We start from the raw sequence: 22,807 nt of genomic DNA, 5'->3' as shown, positions 1-22,807 counted from the left end.
AAATCCATGTAAATTGTTTCAGAGTCACAGCGTTTACACAGGAAAATCCATGTAAATTGTTTCAGAGTCACAGCGTTTACACAGGCAGTTTAATTTGAATCTTTTGACACTCATTTCTCTTTTGATCAATCCAATTGGATATGTTGCCAAGAATTGGGCAATAGATCAACATTGAGCGACCTGTGTAAATGCCTTAGAGTTTGGAGTTGGTGTGACTCTGACATCATCTCCATGGGGAGAACATATTCATATTAGAGGGAGAACATATTCATATTAGAGGGAGAACATATTAGAGGGAGAACATATTAGAGGGAGAACATATTAGAGGGAGAACATATTAATATTAGAGGGAGAACATATTAGTTGGAGAACATATTAATATTAGAGGGAGAACATATTATATTAGAGGAGAGAACATATTCATATTAGAGGGAGAACATATTCATATTAGAGGGAGAACATATTAGAGGGAGAACATATTCATATTAGAGGGAGAACATATTAGATTAGGGAGAACATATTCATATTAGGGAGAACATATTCATATTAGAGGGAGAACATATTAGAGGGAGAACATATTAGAGGGAGAACATATTCATATTAGAGGGGAGAAGAACATATTAGTTGGAGAACATATTAGAGGGAGAACATATTAGTTGGAGAACATATTAGAGGGAGAACATATTCATATTAGAGGAGAACATATTAGAGGGAGAACATATTAGAGGAGAACATATTCATATTAGAGGGGAACATATTAATATTAGAGGGAGAACATATTAGAGGAGAACATATTTAGAGGAGAACATATTAGAGAGGAGAACATATTAGAGGGAGAACATATTCATATTAGAGGAGAACATATTCATATTAGAGGGAGAACATATTCATATTAGAGGGAGAACATATTCATTTAGAGGAGAGATATTCATATTAGAGGAGAACATATTCATATTAGAGGAGAACATATTCATATTAGAGGGAGAACATATTAGAGGGAGAACATATTCATATTAGAGGGAGAACATATTCATATTAGAGGGAGAACATATTCATATTAGAGGGAGAACATATTAGAGGGAGAACATATTCATATTAGAGGGAGAACATATTAGAGGGAGAACATATTAGAGGGAGAACATATTCATATTAGAGGGAGAACATATTCATATTAGAGGGAGAACATATTAGAGGGAGAACATATTAGAGGGAGAACATATTCATATTAGAGGGAGAACATATTCATATTAGAGGGAGAACATATTAGAGGGAGAACATATTAGAGGGAGAACATATTCATATTAGAGGGAGAACATATTAGAGGGAGAACATATTAGAGGGAGAACATATTAGAGGGAGAACATATTAGAGGGAGAACATATTCATATTAGAGGGAGAACATATTAGAGGGAGAACATATTAGAGGGAGAACATATTCATATTAGAGGGAGAACATATTCATATTAGAGGGAGAACATATTCATATTAGAGGGAGAACATATTCATATTAGAGGGAGAACATATTCATATTAGAGGGAGAACATATTAGAGGGAGAACATATTAGAGGGAGAACATATTAGAGGGAGAACATATTCATATTAGAGGGAGAACATATTCATATTAGAGGGAGAACATATTCATATTAGAGGGAGAACATATTCATATTAGAGGGAGAACATATTCATATTAGAGGGAGAACATATTCATAGGGAGAACATATTAGAGGGAGAACATATTCATATTAGAGGGAGAACATATTAGAGGGAGAACATATTCATATTAGAGGGAGAACATATTATATTAGAGGGAGAACATATTAGAGGAGAACATATTCATATTAGAGGAGAACATATTCATATTAGAGGGAGAACATATTAGATTAGAGGAGAACATATTCATATTAGAGGGAGAACATATTAGAGGAGAACATATTAGAGGAGAACATATTAGAGGGAGAACATATTAGAGGGAGAACATATTCATATTAGAGGAGAACATATTCATATTAGAGGGAGAACATATTCATATTAGAGGGAGAACATATTCATATTAGAGGGAGAACATATTCATATTAGAGGAGAACATATTAGAGGGAGAACATATTAGAGGGAGAACATATTCATATTAGAGGAGAACATATATTAGAGGGAGAACATATTCATATTAGAGGGAGAACATATTCATATTAGAGGGAGAACATATTCATATTAGAGGGAGAACATATTATATTAGAGGAGAACATATTAGAGGAGAACATATTCATATTAGAGGGAGAACATATTAGAGGGAGAACATATTAGAGGGAGAACATATTAGGGGAGAACATATTCATATTAGAGGGAGAACATATTCATATTAGAGGGAGAACATATTAGAGGGAGAACATATTCATATTAGAGGGAGAACATATTAGAGGGAGAACATATTAGAGGGAGAACATATTCATATTAGAGGGAGAACATATTCATATTAGAGGGAGAACATATTAGAGGGAGAACATATTCATATTAGAGGGAGAACATATTCATATTAGAGGGAGAACATATTCATATTAGAGGGAGAACATATTCATATTAGAGGGAGAACATATTAGAGGGAGAACATATTAGAGGGAGAACATATTATATTAGAGGGAGAACATATTAGAGGGAGAACATATTCATATTAGAGGGAGAACATATTCATATTAGAGGGAGAACATATTAGAGGGAGAACATATTAGAGGGAGAACATATTCATATTAGAGGGAGAACATATTCATATTAGAGGGAGAACATATTATATTAGAGGAGAACATATTCATATTAGAGGGAGAACATATTAGAGGGAGAACATATTAGAGGGAGAACATATTCATATTAGAGGGAGAACATATTAGAGGGAGAACATATTCATATTAGAGGGAGAACATATTAGAGGGAGAACATATTAGAGGGAGAACATATTTAGAGGGAGAACATATTCATATTAGAGGAGATTCACATATTCATATTAGAGGGAGAACATATTTAGGGAGAACATATTCATATTAGAGGAGAACATATTCATATTAGAGGGAGAACATATTCATATTAGAGGGAGAACATATTATTAGAGGAGAACATATTATATTAGAGGGAGAACATATTCATATTAGAGGAGAACATATTAGAGGGAGAACATATTAGAGGGAGAACATATTAGAGGGATATTAGAGGAGAACATATTCATATTAGAGGGAGAACATATTCATATTAGAGGAGAACATATTCATATTAGAGGAGAACATATTAGAGGGAGAACATATTAGAGGGAGAACATATTATTAGAGGGAGAACATATTAGAGGGAGAACATATTCATAGAGGGAGAACATATTAGAGGGAGAACATATTAGAGGAGAACATATTCATATTATATTAGAGGAGAACATATTCATATTAGAGGGAGAACATATTCATATTAGAGGGAGAACATATTCATATTAGAGGGAGAACATATTAGAGGGAGAATTCATATTAGAGGGAGAACATATTCATATTAGAGGGAGAACATATTCATATTAGAGGAAGAACATATTCATATTAGAGGGAGAACATATTAGAGGGAGAACATATTAGAGGGAGAACATATTCATATTAGAGGAAGAACATATTCATATTAGAGGGAGAACATATTAGAGGGAGAACATATTCATATTAGAGGGAGAACATATTCATATTAGAGGGAGAACATATTCATATTAGAAGGAGAACATATTAGAGGGAGAACATATGCATATTAGTTGGAGAACATATTAGAGGGAGAACATATTAGAGGGAGAACATATTAGAGGGAGAACATATTCATATTAGAGGGAGAACATATTCATATTAGAGGGACAACATATTAGAGGGAGAACATATTCATATTAGAGGGAGAACATATTCATATTAGAGGGAGAACATATTCATATTAGAGGGAGAACATATTAGATGGAGAACATATTAGAGGGAGAACATATTAGAGGGAGAACATATTCATATTAGAGGGAGAACATATTCATATTAGAGGGAGAACATATTCATATTAGAGGGAGAACATATTCATATTAGAGGGAGAACATATTCATATTAGAGGGAGAACATATTCATATTAGAGGGAGAACATATTAGAGGGAGAACATATTCATATTAGAGGGAGAACATATTAGAGGGAGAACATATTCATATTAGAGGAAGAACATATTCATGAGGGAGAACATATTAGAGGGAGAACATATTAGAGGGAGAACATATTCATATTAGAGGGAGAACATATTCATATTAGAGGGAGAACATATTCATATTAGAGGGAGAACATATTCATATTAGAGGGAGAACATATTAGAGGGAGAACATATTAGAGGGAGAACATATTCATATTAGAGGGAGAACATATTCATATTAGAGGGAGAACATATTCATATTAGAGGGAGAACATATTCATATTAGAGGGAGAACATATTCATATTAGAGGGAGAACATATTCATATTAGAGGGAGAACATATTAGAGGGAGAACATATTAGAGGGAGAACATATTCATATTAGAGGGAGAACATATTCATATTAGAGGGAGAACATATTCATATTAGAGGGAGAACATATTAGAGGGAGAACATATTCATATTAGAGGAGAACATATTAGAGGGAGAACATATTAGAGGGAGAACATATTCATATTAGAGGAGAACATATTCATATTAGAGGAGAACATATTATATTAGAGGAGAACATATTCATATTAGAGGGGGAGAACATATTAGAGGAGAACATATTCATATTAGAGGGAGAACATATTCATATTTAGAGGGAGAACATATTCATATTAGAGGGAGAACATATTCATATTAGAGGGAGAACATATTCATATTAGAGGGAGAACATATTATATTAGAGGGAGAACATATTCATATTAGAGGGAGAACATATTAGAGGGAGAACATATTAGAGGGAGAACATATTCAGAGAGGAGAACATATTCAGAGGGATTAGAGGAGAACATATTCATATTAGAGGGAGAACATATTCATATTAGAGGGAGAACATATTAGAGGGAGAACATATTAGAGGGAGAACATATTCATATTAGAGGGAGAACATATTAGAGGGAGAACATATTAGAGGGAGAACATATTCATATTAGAGGGAGAACATATTCATATTAGAGGGAGAACATATTAGAGGGAGAACATATTAGAGGGAGAACATATTCATATTAGAGGGAGAACATATTAGAGGGAGAACATATTAGAGGGAGAACATATTCAGAGGGAGAACATATTCATATTAGAGGGAGAACATATTAGAGGGAGAACATATTCATATTAGAGGGAGAACATATTCATATTAGAGGGAGAACATATTCATATTAGAGGGAGAACATATTCATATTAGAGGGAGAACATATTCATATTAGAGGGAGAACATATTCATAGGAGAACATATTAGAGGGAGAACATATTAGAGGGAGAACATATTAGAGGGAGAACATATTAGAGGGAGAACATATTCATATTAGAGGGAGAACATATTATATTAGAGGGAGAACATATTCATATTAGAGGGAGAACATATTCATATTAGAGGGAGAACATATTCATATTAGAGGGAGAACATATTCATATTAGAGGGAGAACATATTCATATTAGAGGGAGAACATATTCATATTAGAGGGAGAACATATTCATATTAGAGGGAGAACATATTCATATTAGAGGGAGAACATATTCATATTAGAGGGAGAACATATTCATATTAGAGGAAGAACATATTCATATTAGAGGGAGAACATATTCATATTAGAGGAGAACATATTCATATTAGAGGAGAACATATTCATATTAGAGGAGAAACATATTCATATTAGAGGGAGAACATATTATTAGAGGAACATATTCATATTAGAACATATTCATATTAGAGGGAGAACATATTCATATTAGAGGGAGAACATATTAGAGGGAGAATATTCATATTAGAGGAGAACATATTCATATTAGAGGGAGAACATATTATATTAGAGGGAGAACATATTCATAACATATTCATATTAGAGGAGAACATATTAGAGGGAGAACATATTAGAGGGAGAACATATTAGGGAGGGAGAACATATTCATATTAGAGGGAGAACATATTAGAGGGAGAACATATTAGAGGGAGAACATATTTAGAGGGAGAACATATTCATATTAGAGGGAGAACATATTCATATTAGAGGAGAACATATTAGAGGGAGAACATATTCATATTAGAGGAGAAACATTATTAGAGGAGAACATATTAGAGGGAGAACATATTAGAGGGAGAACATATTAGAGGGAGAACATATTAGAGGGAGAACATATTATTAGAGGGAGAACATATTCATATTAGAGGGAGAACATATTAGAGGAGGGAGAACATATTCATATTAGAGGGAGAACATATTCATATTAGAGGGAGAACATATTAGAGGGAGAACATATTAGAGGGAGAACATATTAGAGGGAGAACATATTATATTAGAGGGAGAACATATTCATATTAGAGGGAGAACATATTCATATTAGAGGGAGAACATATTCATATTAGAGGGAGGAGAACATATTAGAGGGAGAACATATATTAGAGGGAGAACATATTCAGGAGAACATATATTAGAGGGAGAACATATTAGAGGGAGAACATATTAGAGGAGAACATATTAGATAGAGGGAGAACATATTCATATTAGAGGGAGAACATATTCATATTAGAGGGAGAACATATTCATATTAGAGGGAGAACATATTCATATTAGAGGGAGAACATATTCATATTAGAGGGAGAACATATTAGAGGGAGAACATATTAGAGGGAGAACATATTAGAGGGAGAACATATTCATATTAGAGGGAGAACATATTCATATTAGAGGGAGAACATATTCATATTAGCGGAAGAACATATTCATATTAGAGGAAGAACATATTCATATTAGAGGGAGAAACATATTAGAGGGAGAACATATTCATATTAGAGGGAGAACATATTCATATTAGAGGGAGAACATATTCATATTAGAGGGAGAACATATTCATATTAGAGGGAGAACATATTCATATTAGAGGGAGAACATATTCATATTAGAGGAAGAACATATTCATATTAGAGGGAGAACATATTCATATTAGAGGGAGAACATATTCATATTAGAGGGAGAACATATTCATATTAGAGGGGGAATATTCATATTAGAGGAGAACATATTAGAGGGAGAACATATTATATTAGAGGGAGAACATATTATTATATTATATTAGAGGGAGAACATATTCATATTAGAGGGAGAACATATTCATATTAGAGGGAGAACATATTCATATTAGAGGAGAACATATTAGAGGGAGAACATATTCAGAGGGAGAACATATTCATATTAGAGGGAGAACATATTCATATTAGAGGAGAACATATTCAGATTAGAGGAGAACATATTAGAGGGAGAACATATTAGAGGGAGAACATATTAGAGGGAGAACATATTAGAGGGAGAACATATTCAGAGGAGAACATATTAGAGGGAGAACATATTCATATTAGAGGGAGAACATATTCATATTAGAGGGAGAACATATTCATATTAGAGGGAGAACATATTCATATTAGAGGGAGAACATATTCATATTAGAGGGAGAACATATTAGAGGGAGAACATATTAGAGGGAGAACATATTAGAGGGAGAACATATTAGAGGGAGAACATATTAGAGGGAGAACATATTCATATTAGAGGGAGAACATATTCATATTAGAGGGAGAACATATTCATATTAGAGGGAGAACATATTAGAGGGAGAACATATTAGAGGGAGAACATATTCATATTAGAGGGAGAACATATTCATATTAGAGGGAGAACATATTCATATTAGAGGGAGAACATATTAGTTGGAGAACATATTAGAGGGAGAACATATTCATATTAGAGGGAGAACATATTCATATTAGAGGGAGAACATATTAGAGGGAGAACATATTCATATTAGAGGGAGAACATATTCATATTAGAGGGAGAACATATTCATATTAGAGGGAGAACATATTCATATTAGAGGGAGAACATATTCATATTAGAGGAAGAACATATTCATATTAGAGGGAGAACATATTAGAGGGAGAACATATTAGAGGGAGAACATATTAGAGGGAGAACATATTAGAGGGAGAACATATTAGAGGGAGAACATATTCATATTAGAGGAAGAGAACATATTAGAGGGAGAACATATTAGAGGGAGAATTATATTCATCATATTAGAGGAGAACATATTCATATTAGAGGGAGAAACATATTAGAGGGAGAACATATTCATATTAGAGGGAGAACATATTCATATTAGAGGGAGAACATATTCATATTAGAGGGAGAACATATTCATATTAGAGGGAGAACATATTCATATTAGAGGAGAACATATTCATATTAGAGGGAGAACATATTCATATTAGAGGGAGAACATATTCATATTAGAGGGAGAACATATTCATATTAGAGGGAGAACATATTCATATTAGAGGGAGAACATATTCATATTAGAGGGAGAACATATTCATATTAGAGGGAGAACATATTCATATTAGAGGGAGAACATATTCATATTAGAGGGAGAACATATTCATATTAGAGGGAGAACATATTAGAGGGAGAACATATTAGAGGGAGAACATATTAGAGGGAGAACATATTCATATTAGAGGGAGAACATATTCATATTAGAGGGAGAACATATTCATATTAGAGGGAGAACATATTCATATTAGAGGGAGAACATATTCATATTAGAGGGAGAACATATTAGAGGGAGAACATATTAGAGGGAGAACATATTCATATTAGAGGGAGAACATATTCATATTAGAGGGAGAACATATTCATATTAGAGGGAGAACATATTCATATTAGAGGAGAACATATTCATATTAGAGGGAGAACATATTAGAGGGAGAACATATTAGAGGGAGAACATATTCATATTAGAGGGAGAACATATTCATATTAGAGGAGAACATATTCATATTAGAGGGAGAACATATTAGAGGGAGAACATATTAGAGGGAGAACATATTAGAGGGAGAACATATTCATATTAGAGGGAGAACATATTCATATTAGAGGGAGAACATATTCATATTAGAGGGAGAACATATTCATATTAGAGGGAGAACATATTCATATTAGAGGGAGAACATATTCATATTAGAGGGAGAACATATTAGAGGGAGAACATATTAGAGGGAGAACATATTCATATTAGAGGGAGAACATATTCATATTAGAGGGAGAACATATTAGTTGGAGAACATATTAGAGGGAGAACATATTAGAGGGAGAACATATTAGAGGGAGAACATATTCAAATTAGAGGGAGAACGTATTAGAGGGAGAACATATTCATATTAGAGGGAGAACATATTCATATTAGAGGGAGAACATATTCATATTAGAGGGAGAACATATTAGAGGGAGAACATATTCATATTAGAGGGAGAACATATTAGAGGGAGAACATATTAGAGGGAGAACATATTAGAGGGAGAACATATTAGAGGGAGAACATATTCATATTAGAGGGAGAACATATTCATATTAGAGGGAGAACATATTCATATTAGAGGGAGAACATATTAGAGGGAGAACATATTAGAGGGAGAACATATTAGAGGGAGAACATATTCATATTAGAGGGAGAACATATTCATATTAGAGGGAGAACATATTAGTTGGAGAACATATTAGAGGGAGAACATATTCATATTAGTTGGAGAACATATTAGAGGGAGAACATATTAGAGGGAGAACATATTCATATTAGAGGGAGAACATATTCATATTAGAGGGACAACATATTAGAGGGAGAACATATTCATATTAGAGGGAGAACATATTCATATTAGAGGGATAACATATTAGAGGGATAACATATTAGAGGGAGAACATATTAGAGGGAGAACATATTAGAGGGAGAACATATTAGAGGGAGAACATATTCATATTAGAGGGAGAACATATTCATATTAGAGGGAGAACATATTCATATTAGAGGAAGAACATATTCATATTAGAGGGAGAACATATTAGAGGGAGAACATATTCATATTAGAGGGAGAACATATTCATATTAGAGGGAGAACATATTCATATTAGAGGGAGAACATATTCATATTAGAGGGAGAACATATTCATATTAGAGGGAGAACATATTAGAGGGAGAACATATTCATATTAGAGGGAGAACATATTCATATTAGAGGGAGAACATATTCATATTAGAGGGAGAACATATTAGAGGGAGAACATATTAATATTAGAGGGAGAACATATTCATATTAGAGGGAGAACATATTCATATTAGAGGGAGAACATATTCATATTAGAGGGAGAACATATTCATATTAGAGGGAGAACATATTAGATGGAGAACATATTAGAGGGAGAACATATTAGAGGGAGAACATATTAGAGGGAGAACATATTAGAGGGAGAACATATTAGAGGGAGAACATATTAATATTAGAGGGAGAACATATTAGAGGGAGAACATATTAGAGGGAGTAGAGTAGAACATTTTACAGTATTAGAAGGAGAACATATTCATATTAGAGGGAGAAAATATTAGATGTAGAACATATTAGGGTGAACATATTCATATTAGAGGGAGAACATATTCATATTAGAGGGAGAACATATTCATAATCGAGGGAAAACATATTAGAGTGAGTAGAGTAGAACATTTTAGAGTAGAGTAAAGTAGAGTGGAGTGGAACATATTAGAGTAAGGTAGAACATATTAGAGTAGAGTAGAGAAGAGTAGAAGATATTAGAGTAGAGTAGAGTAGAGTAGAGTAGAGCAGAACATATTAGAGTGGAGTAGAGTATAACATATTAGAGTAGAACATATTAGAGTAGAGTAGAATAGAGTAGAACATATTAGAGTAGAGTAGCGTAGAACATATGAGAGTAGCGTAGTGTAGAACATTTTAGAGTAGAGTAGAGTAGAACATATTAGAGAAGAGTAGAGTAGAGTAGTGTAGAGTAGAACATATTAGAGTATAGCAGAGTAGAACATATTGTAGTCGAGTAGAGTAGAGTAGTGTAGAGTATAACATATTAGAGTAGTGTAGTGTAGAGTATAACAAATTAGAGTAGAGTAGTGTAGAGTAGAACTTGGTAGAGTAGAGTAGAACATATTAGAGTACAGTAGAGTAGAGCATAGTAGAGTAGAGTAGAACATATTAGAGTAGAGTCGGGTAGAGAAGAGTAGAGTAGAACATATTAGATTATAGTAGAGTAGATTAGAACATTTTAGAGTAGAGTGGAATAGATTAGAGTAGTGTAGAGTTGAATATATTAGAGTAGAGTAGTACATATTAGAGTAGAGTAGATTCGAGCAGAGTAGATTAGAGCAGAGTAGAACATAGAGTAGAGTAGAACATATTAGAGAAGAGTAGAGTAGAGTAGTGTAGAGTAGAACATATTAGAGTATAGCAGAGTAGAACATATTGTAGTCGAGTAGAGTAGAGTAGTGTAGAGTATAACATATTAGAGTAGTGTAGTGTAGAGTATAACAAATTAGAGTAGATTAGTGTAGAGTAGAACTTGCTAGAGTAGAGTAGAGTAGAACATATTAGAGTACAGTAGAGTAGAGCATAGTAGAGTAGAGTAGAACATATTAGAGTAGAGTCGGGTAGAGAAGAGTAGAGTAGAACATATTAGATTATAGTAGAGTAGATTAGAACATTTTAGAGTAGAGTGGAATAGATTAGAGTAGTGTAGAGTTGAATATATTAGAGTAGAGTAGTACATATTAGAGTAGAGTAGATTCGAGCAGAGTAGATTAGAGCAGAGTAGAACATAGAGTAGAGTAGAACATATTAGAGTAGAGTAGAACATATTAGAGTAGAACATATTAGAGTAGAGTAGAATAGATTAGAGTAGTGTAGAGTTGAATATATTAGAGTAGAGTAGAACATATTAGATTATAGTAGAGTAGATTAGAACATTTTAGAGAAGAGCAGAGTAGAACATATTAAAGTAGAGTAGATTAGAGCAGAGTAGAACATATTAGAGTAGAGTAGAACATATTTAAGTAGAGTAGATTACAGTAGAGTAGATTATAGTAGAGTAGAACATATTAGAGTAGAACATATTCGAGTAGAGTAGAGTACAACATATTAGAGTAGATTAGAGTAGTGTAGAGTTGAATATATTAGAGTAGAGTAGAACATATTAGAGTAGAGTAGAGTAGGTTAGAGTAGAGTAGAGTAGAGAAGAACATATTAGAGCAGAGTAGAATGTATTCGAGTAGAGTATATTAGAGTAGAGTAGAACATATTAGAGTAGAGTAGAAAATATTAGAGTAGAGTAGAGTAGAGTAGAGTAGAGTAGAGTAGAGTAGAGTAGAGTAGAGCATGATAAGCTCTCATGTCAATGAAAACAAACATTGAAATGTTTATTACAAGCAAATCAAAATGGAAAATATAAAAAACATTTGTCCGGTTGTTTGTCTTTGACATGGTATCTGTTTTGTGCTTTTTAAGGAGGGGAAGAATGATTTTTTCGTGAGAATTTTCTGAATGGATCAATTGAGAAGAGAACATTCGGCAGTGCCAGTCTTTGGAATGGCTGTGTAGACGGAGCACAACAAAAAAAACAAGGCAAGCAGGGACAATTAATGACAAAATAAAATAACATGAACGTCTGAAATCCTCCCCGATACAGACTTCAGATAGAGGTTAAGTTACGACTGGCACCCTATTCCCTACATAGTGCACTTCTATAGGTCCTGGTCAAAACTAATGAAATATATAGAGAATTAGAGTGCCTTTTCTGGATGCAACCAGGGAAGAGATTCTGTTCAAAGCCGTCAACAGTGACAGTAGTCATGACGACAGTGTTGAGAAGAGGAGAAAAAAGGAAGTTGATAAAAAAACATTTTTTTTTTTTTTTTTTTAAATGTGCGCTCCAGCTCTCGTGTCACATCGAGGATAAAACCAACTGTCTTTGCTTCAATCACTACTCTCTTTTTTTTCCTGAGGCATTTTTCCAAACTCCTGAACAAAAGGGTTTGTTTATAGACACGCACTCACACACAACAACAGAAAACTATCCTCTGTGCCAGCGAACCGAGATAGTTTCAGACTTTTCTTTTTTTACCCCTTTTTCTCGATATCCATTTGGTAGTTACAGTCTTGTCTCATCGCTGAAACTGCCGTACGGACTCGGGAGAGGAGAAGGTCGAGAGCCGTGCGTCCTTCCGAAAACACAACCCAACCAAGCCACACTGCTTCTTGACACAGTGCCCACTTAACCCGGAAGCCAGCCGCACCAATGTGTGGGAGGAAACACTCCATACACCTGGCGACCGTGTCAGCGTGCACTGCGCCCGGCACCGCCACAGCAGTCGCTAGTGCGTGATGGGACAAGGACATCCCTGTTGGCGAAACCCTCCCCTAAGCCGGACGACTCTGGGTCAGTTGTGTGCCTCCCCACGGGGCTCCCAGTCGCAGCCGGCTACGACAGAGCCTGGACTCTAACCCAGAATCTCTAGTGGCACAGCTCACACTTTGCCTTTAGACCACTGCACCACTCGGGACACCTGTTTCAGACTTCTGATATAGTAAGTTATTAATCTATGACATAGCAAGGTCATTAAATTGTCATTTAACTCTCATACAGTGTTGCTATAGCAGTCAATAGACCAGGCTGTGTATGTGTGCGTGTGTGTGTGTGTATGTGTGTGTGTGCGTGTGTGTGTGTGCGCGTGTGCGTGTGCATGTGCGTGTGTGTGTGTGTGTGTGCGTGTGCGTGTGCGTGTGTGCCATAGCAGTGAATGGAACCTCATGTCCATCTATCATCCTGGCATGACTCATCTGTTTGGCTTGTTGGACAGCTTTAAAGACACATTAAACACAACCCAATTTCTCTACAACTTTAATGTGCTTCCAAACCCTCCTCTGAATTCACAGGCTCTCTGTGGCCAGTCTCTGGCTCAGTTCCAAATGAAACCCTATTCCATTTATAGTGCACTACTTTTAACCAGGGACAATCAAGTTCTGGTCTAAAGTAGTGCACTATGTAGGGAATTAGGGTGCTATTTGGAATGTAAACCCCTGTTTGTGTCTTACAGAAAACCTTCAGAGAAATGGGGCATTTGATTTGACAGAACTGTACCAATGTAAAATACCCTTGTGTTTTCCACAGTATAAACCCTAAACCCCAAAATATTTTTTTCCCCAGCCTGGATTGGAATGGTGTTTGTGGCACCACTTTAAGTGATGCAGGTGCATTACAAATAATTACCAATGGTCCTCTCTCACCCCCATCACTCCCCCATTCCAGCTGTGTTCACACACACACACACCTGTTCACCCATTACCAGACTTCTACCATCCCTCTCTTTCTCTGTCGGTTCATCTCTGTCTCTCTGTGTCTGTGTATCCCTCCATTTCGCTCTTTCTATTTCTCTCTCTCTCTCACACATGTTATACACCTCATACTGCCTCCTATCCCTCCTACTGCCTCCTATCCCTCCTACTGCCTCATATCCCTCCTACTGCCTCCTATCCCTCCTACTGCCTCATTGGACACTGTGCTATCTAACCTCCAAACGAGCTTCAATGCCATACAGCACTCCTTCCGTGGCCTCCAACTGCTCTTAAACGCGAGTAAAACCAAATGCATGCTTTTCAACCGATCGCTGCCTGCACCCGCATGCCCGACTAGCATCACCACCCTGGATGGTTCCAACCTTGAATATGTGGACATCTATAAGTACCTAGGTGTCTGGCTAGACTGCAAACTCTCCTTCCAGACTCACATCAAACATCTCCAATCAAAAATCAAATCCAGAGTCGGCTTTCTATTCCGCAACAAAGCCTCCTTCACTCACGCTGCCAAGCTTACCCTAGTAAAACTGACTATCCTACCGATCCTCGACTTCGGCGATGTCATCTACAAAATGGCTTCCAACACTCTACTCAGCAAACTGGATGCAGTCTATCACAGTGCCATCCGTTTTGTCACTAAAGCACCTTATACCACCCACCACTGCGACTTGTATGCTCTAGTCGGCTGGCCCTCACTACATATTCGTCGCCAGACCCACTGGCTCCAGGTCATCTACAAGTCCATGCTAGGTAAAGCTCCGCCTTATCTCAGTTCACTGGTCACGATGGCAAAACCCATCCGTAGCACGCGCTCCAGCAGGTGTATCTCACTGATCATCCCTAAAGCCAACACCTCATTTGGCCGCCTTTCGTTCCAGTACTCTGCTGCCTGTGACTGGAACGAATTGCAAAATCGCTGAAGTTGGAGACTTTTATCTCCCTCACCAACTTCAAACATCAGCTATCCGAGCAGCTAACCGATCGCTGCAGCTGTACATAGTCTATAGGTAAATAGCTCACCCTTTTTCACCTACCTCATTCCCATACTGTTTTTATACTGTTTTTATTTATTTACTTTTCTGCTCTTTTGCACACCAATATCTCTACCTGTACATGCCCATCTGATCATTTATCACTCCAGTGTTAATCTGCAAAATTGTATTATTCGCCTACCTCCTCATGCCTTTTGCACACATTGTATATAGACTGCCCATTTTTTCTACTGTGTTATTGACTTGTTAATTGTTTACTCCATATGTAACTCTGTGTTGTCTGTTCACACTGCTATGCTTTATCTTGGCCAGGTCGCAGTTGCAAATGAGAACTTGTTCTCAACTAGCCTACCTGGTTAAATAAAGGTGAAATAAAAATAAAAATAAAAATATCCCTCCTACTGCCTCCTATCCTTCCTACTGTCTCATATCCCTCCACCTGCCTCCTATCTCTCCTACTGCCTCCTATCCCTCCTACTGCCTCCTATCCCTCCTACTGCCTCATATCCCTCCTACTGCCTCCTATCCCTCCTACTGCCTCCTATCCCTCCTACTGCCTCCTATCCCTCCTACTGCCTCCTATCTCTCCTACTGCCTCCTATCCCTCCTACTGCCTCCTATCCCTCCTACTGCCTCCTATCTCTCCTACTGCCTCCTATCCCTCCTACTGCCTCCTATCCCTCCTACTGCCTCCTATCCCTCCTACTGCCTCCTATCCCTCCTACTGCCTCCTATCCCTCCTACTGCCTCCTATCCCTCCTACTGCCTCCTATCCCTCCTACTGCCTCCTACTGCCTCCTATCCCTCCTACTGCCTCCTATCCCTCCTACTGCCTCCTATCCCTCCTACTGCCTCCTATCCCTCCTACTGCCTCCTATCCCTCCTACTGCCTCATATCCCTCCTACTGCCTCATATCCCTCCTACTGCCTCATATCCCTCCTACTGCCTCATATCCCTCCTACTGCCTCCTATCCCTCCTACTGCCTCCTATCCCTCCTACTGCCTCCTATCCCTCCTACTGCCTCATATCCCTCCTACTGCCTCATATCCCTCCTACTGCCTCATATCCCTCCTACTGCCTCATATCCCTCCTACTGCCTCATATCCCTCCTACTGCCTCATATCCCTCCAACTGCCTCATATCCCTCCTACTGCCTCATATCCCTCCTACTGTCTCATATCCCTCCAACTGCCTCATATTTTACATTTACATTTAAGTCATTTAGCAGACGCTCTTATCCAGAGCGACTTACAAATTGGTGCATACACCTTATGACATCCAGTGGAACAGCCACTTGCATCTAAATCTTTTAAGGGGGAGAAGGGGGGTGAGAAGGATTACTTACCCTTACTTACCCTATCCTAGGTATTCCTTGAAGAGGTGGGGTTTCAGGTGTCTCCGGAAGGTGGTGATTGACTCCGCTGTCCTGGCGTCGTGAGGGAGTTTGTTCCACCATTGGGGGCCAGAGCAGCGAACAGTTTTGACTGGGCTGAGCGGGAACTGTACTTCCTCAGTGGTAGGGAGGCGAGCAGGCCAGAGGTGGATGAACGCAGTGCCCTTGTTTGGGTGTAGGGCCTGATCAGAGCCTGGAGGTACTGAGGTGCCGTTCCCCTCACAGCTCCGTAGGCAAGCACCATGGTCTTGTAGCGGATGCGAGCTTCAACTGGAAGCCAGTGGAGAGAGCGGAGGAGCGGGGTGACGTGAGAGAACTTGGGAAGGTTGAACACCAGACGGGCTGCGGCGTTCTGGATGAGTTGTAGGGGTTTAATGGCACAGGCAGGGAGCCCAGCCAACAGCGAGTTGCAGTAATCAAGACGGGAGATGACAAGTGCCTGGATTAGGACCTGCGCCGCTTCCTGTGTGAGGCAGGGTCGTACTCTGCGGATGTTGTAGAGCATGAACCTACAGGAACGGGACACCGCCTTGATGTTAGTTGAGAACGACAGGGTGTTGTCCAGGATCACGCCAAGGTTCTTAGCGCTCTGGGAGGAGGACACAATGGAGTTGTCAACCGTGATGGCGAGATCATGGAACGGGCAGTCCTTCCCCGGGAGGAAGAGGAGCTCCGTCTTGCTGAGGTTCAGCTTGAGGTGGTGATCCGTCATCCACACTGATATGTCTGCCAGACATGCAGAGATGCGATTCGCCACCTGGTCATCAGAAGGGGGAAAGGAGAAGATTAATTGTGTGTCGTCTGCATAGCAATGATAGGAGAGACCATGTGAGGTTATGACAGAGCCAAGTGACTTGGTGTATAGCGAGAATAAGAGAGGGCCTAGAACAGAGCCCTGGGGGACACCAGTGGTGAGAGCGCGTGGTGAGGAGACAGATTCTCGCCACGCCACCTGGTAGGAGCGACCTGTCAGGTAGGACGCAATCCAAGCGTGGGCCGCGCCGGAGATGCCCAACTCGGAGAGGGTGGAGAGGAGGATCTGATGGTTCACAGTATCGAAGGCAGCCGATAGGTCTAGAAGGATGAGAGCAGAGGAGAGAGAGTTAGCTTTAGCAGTGCGGAGCGCCTCCGTGATACAGAGAAGAGCAGTCTCAGTTGAATGACTAGTCTTGAAACCTGACTGATTTGGATCAAGAAGGTCATTCTGAGAGAGATAGCGGTAGAGCTGGCCAAGGACGGCACGCTCAAGAGTTTTGGAGAGAAAAGAGAGAAGGGATACTGGTCTGTAGTTGTTGACATCGGAGGGATCAAGTGTAGGTTTTTTCAGAAGGGGTGCAACTCTCGCTCACTTGAAGACGGGAGGGACGTAGCCAGCGGTCAGGGATGAGTTGATGAGCGAGGTGAGGTAAGGGAGAAGGTCTCCGGAAATGGTCTGGAGAAGAGAGGAGGGGATAGGGTCAAGCGGGCAGGTTGGGCGGCCGGCCGTCACAAGACGCGAGATTTCATCTGGAGAGAGAGGGGAGAAAGAGGTCAGAGCATAGGGTAGGGCAGTGTGAGCAGAACCAGCGGTGTCGTTTGACTTAGCAAACGAGGATCGGATGTCGTCGACCTTCTTTTCAAAATGGTTGACGAAGTCATCTGCAGAGAGGGAGGAGGGGGGATTCAGGAGGGAGGAGAAGGTGGCAAAGAGCTTCCTAGGGTTAGAGGCAGATGCTTGGAATTTAGAATGGTAGAAAGTGGCTTTAGCAGCAGAGACAGAGGAGGAAAATGTAGAGAGGAGGGAGTGAAAGGATGCCAGGTCCGCAGGGAGGCGAGTTTTCCTCCATTTCCGCTCGGCTGCCCGGAGCCCTGTTCTGTGAGCTCGCAATGAGTCGTCGAGCCACGGAGCTGGAGGGGAGGACCGAGCCGGCCTGGAGGATAGGGGACATAGAGAGTCAAAGGATGCAGTAAGGGAGGAGAGGAGGGTTGAGGAGGCAGAATCAGGAGATAGGTTGGAGAAAGTTTGAGCAGAGGGAAGAGATGATAGGATGGAAGAGGAGAGAGTAGCGGGGAGAGAGAGCGAAGGTTGGGACGGCGCGATACCATCCGAGTAGGGGCAGTGTGGGAAGTGTTGGATGAGAGCGAGAGGGAAAAGGATACAAGGTAGTGGTCGGAGACTTGGAGGGAGTTGCAATGAGGTTAGTGGAAGAACAGCATCTAGTAAAGATGAGGTCAAGCGTATTGCCTGCCTTGTGAGTAGGGGGAAGGTGAGAGGGTGAGGTCAAAAGAGGAGAGGAGTGGAAAGAAGGAGGCAGAGAGGAATGAGTCAAAGGTAGACGTGGGGAGGTTAAAGTCGCCCAGAACTGTGAGAGGTGGTGAGCCCTCAGGAAAGGAGCTTATCAAGGCATCAAGCTCATTGATGAACTCTCCGAGGAACCTGGAGGGCGATAAATGATAAGGATGTTAAGCTTGAAAGGGCTGGTAACTGTGACAGCATGGAATTCAAAGGAGGCGATAGACAGATGGGTAAGGGGAGAAAGAGAGAAAGACCACTTGGGAGAGATGAGGATCCCGGTGCCACCACCCCGCTGACCAGAAGCTCTCGGGTTGTGCGAGAACACGTGGGCGGACGAGGAGAGAGCAGTAGGAGTAGCAGTGTTATCTGTGGTGATCCATGTTTCCGTCAGTGCCAAGAAGTCAAGGGACTGGAGGGAGGCATAGGCTGAGATGAACTCTGCCTTGTTGGCCGCAGATCGGCAGTTCCAGAGGCTACCGGAGACCTGGAACTCCACGTGGGTCGTACGCGCTGGGACCACCAGATTAGGGTGGCCGCGGCCACGCGGTGTGGAGCGTTTGTATGGTCTGTGCAGAGAGGAGAGAACAGGGATAGACAGACACATAGTTGACAGGCTACAGAAAAGGCTACGCTAATGCAAGGAGATTGGAATGACAAGTGGACTACACGTCTCGAATGTTCAGAAAGTTAAGCTTACGTAGCAAGAATCTTATTGACTAAAATGATTAAAATGATACAGTACTGCTAAAGTAGGCTAGCTGGCAGTAGCTGCGTTGTTGACACTACACTAATCAAGTCGTTCCGTTGAGTGTAATAGTTTCTACAGTGCTACTATTCGGGGGCTAGCTGGCTAGCTAGCAGTGTTGTTTACGTTACGTTGCGTTAAAAGAACGACAATAGCTGGCTAGCTAACCTAGGAAATCGCTCTAGACTACACAATTATGTTTGAAACAGAGACGGCTATGTAGCTAGCTAAGTAGCTAGCTACGATCAAACAAATCAAACCGTTGTACTGTAATGAAATGAAATGAAAATGTGATACTACCTGACCGGTGATTGAATTCGAATCAGAAGACGTGTGGTGACGTTGGCTAGCTGTTAGCTGTTAGCTGTTGGCTAGCTAGCAGAGTCTCCTACGTTAAGGACGACAAATAGCTGGCTAGCGAACCTCAGTGAATTAAGATAATCACTCCAAGACTACATGCACTAAACTACACAATTATCTTGGAAACAAAGACAGCTATGTAGCTAGCTAACACTAAACTAATCAAGTCGTTCAGTTGAGTGAATAGCACTACAGTGATGCTAATCTGTGTGCGTTAGCTAGCGTTTGCTAGCTCCTGGGCGAATAGCAGTGAAGGCTACGTTAGGGCGACGAAATACGATAATTATGCAATTATCTCTGATACAAGGACGGCTATGTAGCTAGCTAAGAAGAATTGCTAAGATTAGACAAATCAACCGTTGTACTATAATGAAATGTAATGAAAAAGTTATACAACCTGCAGAGCGAAGTGCGAATGCGACCGCTCGCTCCAACCCGGAAGTACCTACTGCCTCATATCCCTCCTACTGCCTCATATCCCTCCAACTGCCTCATATCCCTCCTACTGCCTCCTATCCCTGAAACAGCCCAAAACAATACCACCCTTCTATGGAATGACCATTTCCATACCTCACAATGAGAAGTGTTACATGAACCATTAACTGAATAAATCAAGTACGAAATATCAATCAAATGACTACCTAGTAGTTCCCCTTAATGTCTCTATTTCTATGCAGGTGACACACTATTCTGTATATAGTGCACTACTGTTGACCAAAGCCCTATGCCCCCTTGTTCCAAAAGTAGTGTGCCATTTGGGTTGCGTGCTTTGTGTACAGATGGCACTTTCAACAGGGCGTAGAACAAACACCTACCTATCATAATCATCATTACGCTGCTAATAATAACAGCTCATTAATCAGTAATCACCACTAATGAGCAATGATGGAACTGGCGTTGTGTTTCCACAATCTACAGAGAAAAACCAGTAAAGCAACTGACAACTCCTTGGGTCTCATTGACAGGGACAGTTCATCCCAAAAGGACTAAAATGTCCCCAGTGTGATTCAGTATGCAGAGAGCTAGCGTATGCAGTGAGCTAGTGGTGTGATTCAGTGTGCAGTGAGCTAGTGGTGTGAATCAGTATGCAGTGAGCCTGTGGTGTGATTCAGTATGCAGTGAGCTAGTGGTGTGATTCAGTATGCAGTGAGCTAGTGGTGTGATTCAGTGTGCAGTGAGCTAGTGGTGTGATTCAGTATGCAGTGAGCTAGTGGTGTGATTCAGTGTGCAGTGAGCTAGTGGTGTGATTCAGTATGCAGTGAGCTAGTGATGTGATTCAGTGTGCAGTGAGCAAGTGGTGTGATTCAGTATGCAGTGAGCTAGTGGTGTGATTCAGTATGCAGTGAGCTAGTGGTGTGATTCAGTATGCAGTGAGCTAGTGGTGTGATTCAGTATGCAGTGAGCTAGTGGTGTGATTCAGTATGCAGTGAGCTAGTGGTGTGATTCAGTGTGCAGTGAGCCTGTGGTGTGATTCAGTGTGCATGTGACCTAGTGGTGTGATTCAGTATGCAGTGAGCTAGTGGTGTGATTCAGTATTCAGTGAGCTAGTGGTGTGATTCAGTATTCAGTGAGCTAGTGGTGTGTTTCAGTTTGCAGTGAGCCTGTGGTGTGATTCAGTATTCAGTGAGCTCGTGGTGTGTTTCAGTTTGCAGTGAGCCTGTGGTGTGATTCAGTATGCAGTGAGCTAGTGGTGTGATTCAATGTGCAGTGAGCTAGTGGTGTGATTCAGTATGCAGTGAGCTAGTGGTGTGATTCAGTGTGCAGTGAGCTGGTGGTGTGATTCAGTATGTAGTGAGCTAGTGGTGTGATTCAGTGTGCAGTGAGCTAGTGGTGTGATTCAGTATGCAGTGAGCCTGTGGTGTGATTCAGTGTGCAGTGAGCCTGTGGTGTGATTCAGTATGCAGAGAGCTAGTGGTGTGATTCAGTATGCAGAGAGCTAGTGGTGTGATTCAGTATGCAGAGAGCTAGTGGTGTGATTCAGTATGCAGTGATGCAGTGGTGTGATTCAGAATGCAGTGAGACAGTGGTGTGATTCACAGTGCCAGTGTAGCCATCACAGACATCAACAATGTCTTACAAAAAAAGAGATATACTGTACATCACTGCAATCAATTTCACCATGTGGTGTCGGTTAACTCTGCGCTTGTAGTTGGCGGGTGGGTGGTGCATTGATAATTATGTTGGCTGTCGTGTTCCGATGTTCCGATTGGCTGTCTTCGCATAGAAGCAGCATCATGTTTGTCTCAATGCTTCACACATTTCCATGGCGATCATATATATAATGAGCTGGTTTTGATCCATAAACAATTAACCATATTCATTGCAAGGGATTGTGAGGGACACACATGCCCTGGTAGCGTCCAGGGAAATTCGTAATCGGGATTATATACGATTAACTGGTACTCACATTTAGCCGGTAGATCATAGCCACAGGTGATTTTGGCGTTGCCGGTTTCTCAGCCGTTGATTGTGATGCATTCTTCATGGAGACAGGAGCCTGCCGCTCTGTGTATGCAGCCGTCAACTGAAAACACACAGAGAGACAGAGAGAGACAAAAAGACACACAAATTATTCCCAGAAAGTGTAGCCGATCGGCGATCACTAGTGAACTTTTCTGCTAGTAAGCTG

General features: G+C 40.0%; 1 protein-coding gene across 1 annotated transcript in view; it reads left to right on the top strand.

Moving 5' to 3' along the window:
- Positions 1–21,846, top strand: part of LOC127911310 (S-antigen protein-like) — an 82,028-nt gene extending 60,182 nt beyond the window's left edge. Inside the window, exon 2 of the mRNA XM_052477527.1 lies at positions 21,824–21,846. Within this exon, the coding sequence (XP_052333487.1) occupies positions 21,824–21,846 (23 nt within the window). The remainder of the gene's footprint in view (positions 1–21,823) is intronic.
- Positions 21,847–22,807: the final 961 nt, after the last annotated feature.

The sequence above is a fragment of the Oncorhynchus keta genome, chromosome 24 (genome assembly GCF_023373465.1).
Source record: "Oncorhynchus keta strain PuntledgeMale-10-30-2019 chromosome 24, Oket_V2, whole genome shotgun sequence".
In the NCBI taxonomy this organism is placed as follows: domain Eukaryota; kingdom Metazoa; phylum Chordata; class Actinopteri; order Salmoniformes; family Salmonidae; genus Oncorhynchus; species Oncorhynchus keta.
The sequence above is the reverse complement of the archived record's forward strand: the minus strand, read 5'-3'. Positions and strand labels throughout refer to the sequence as shown.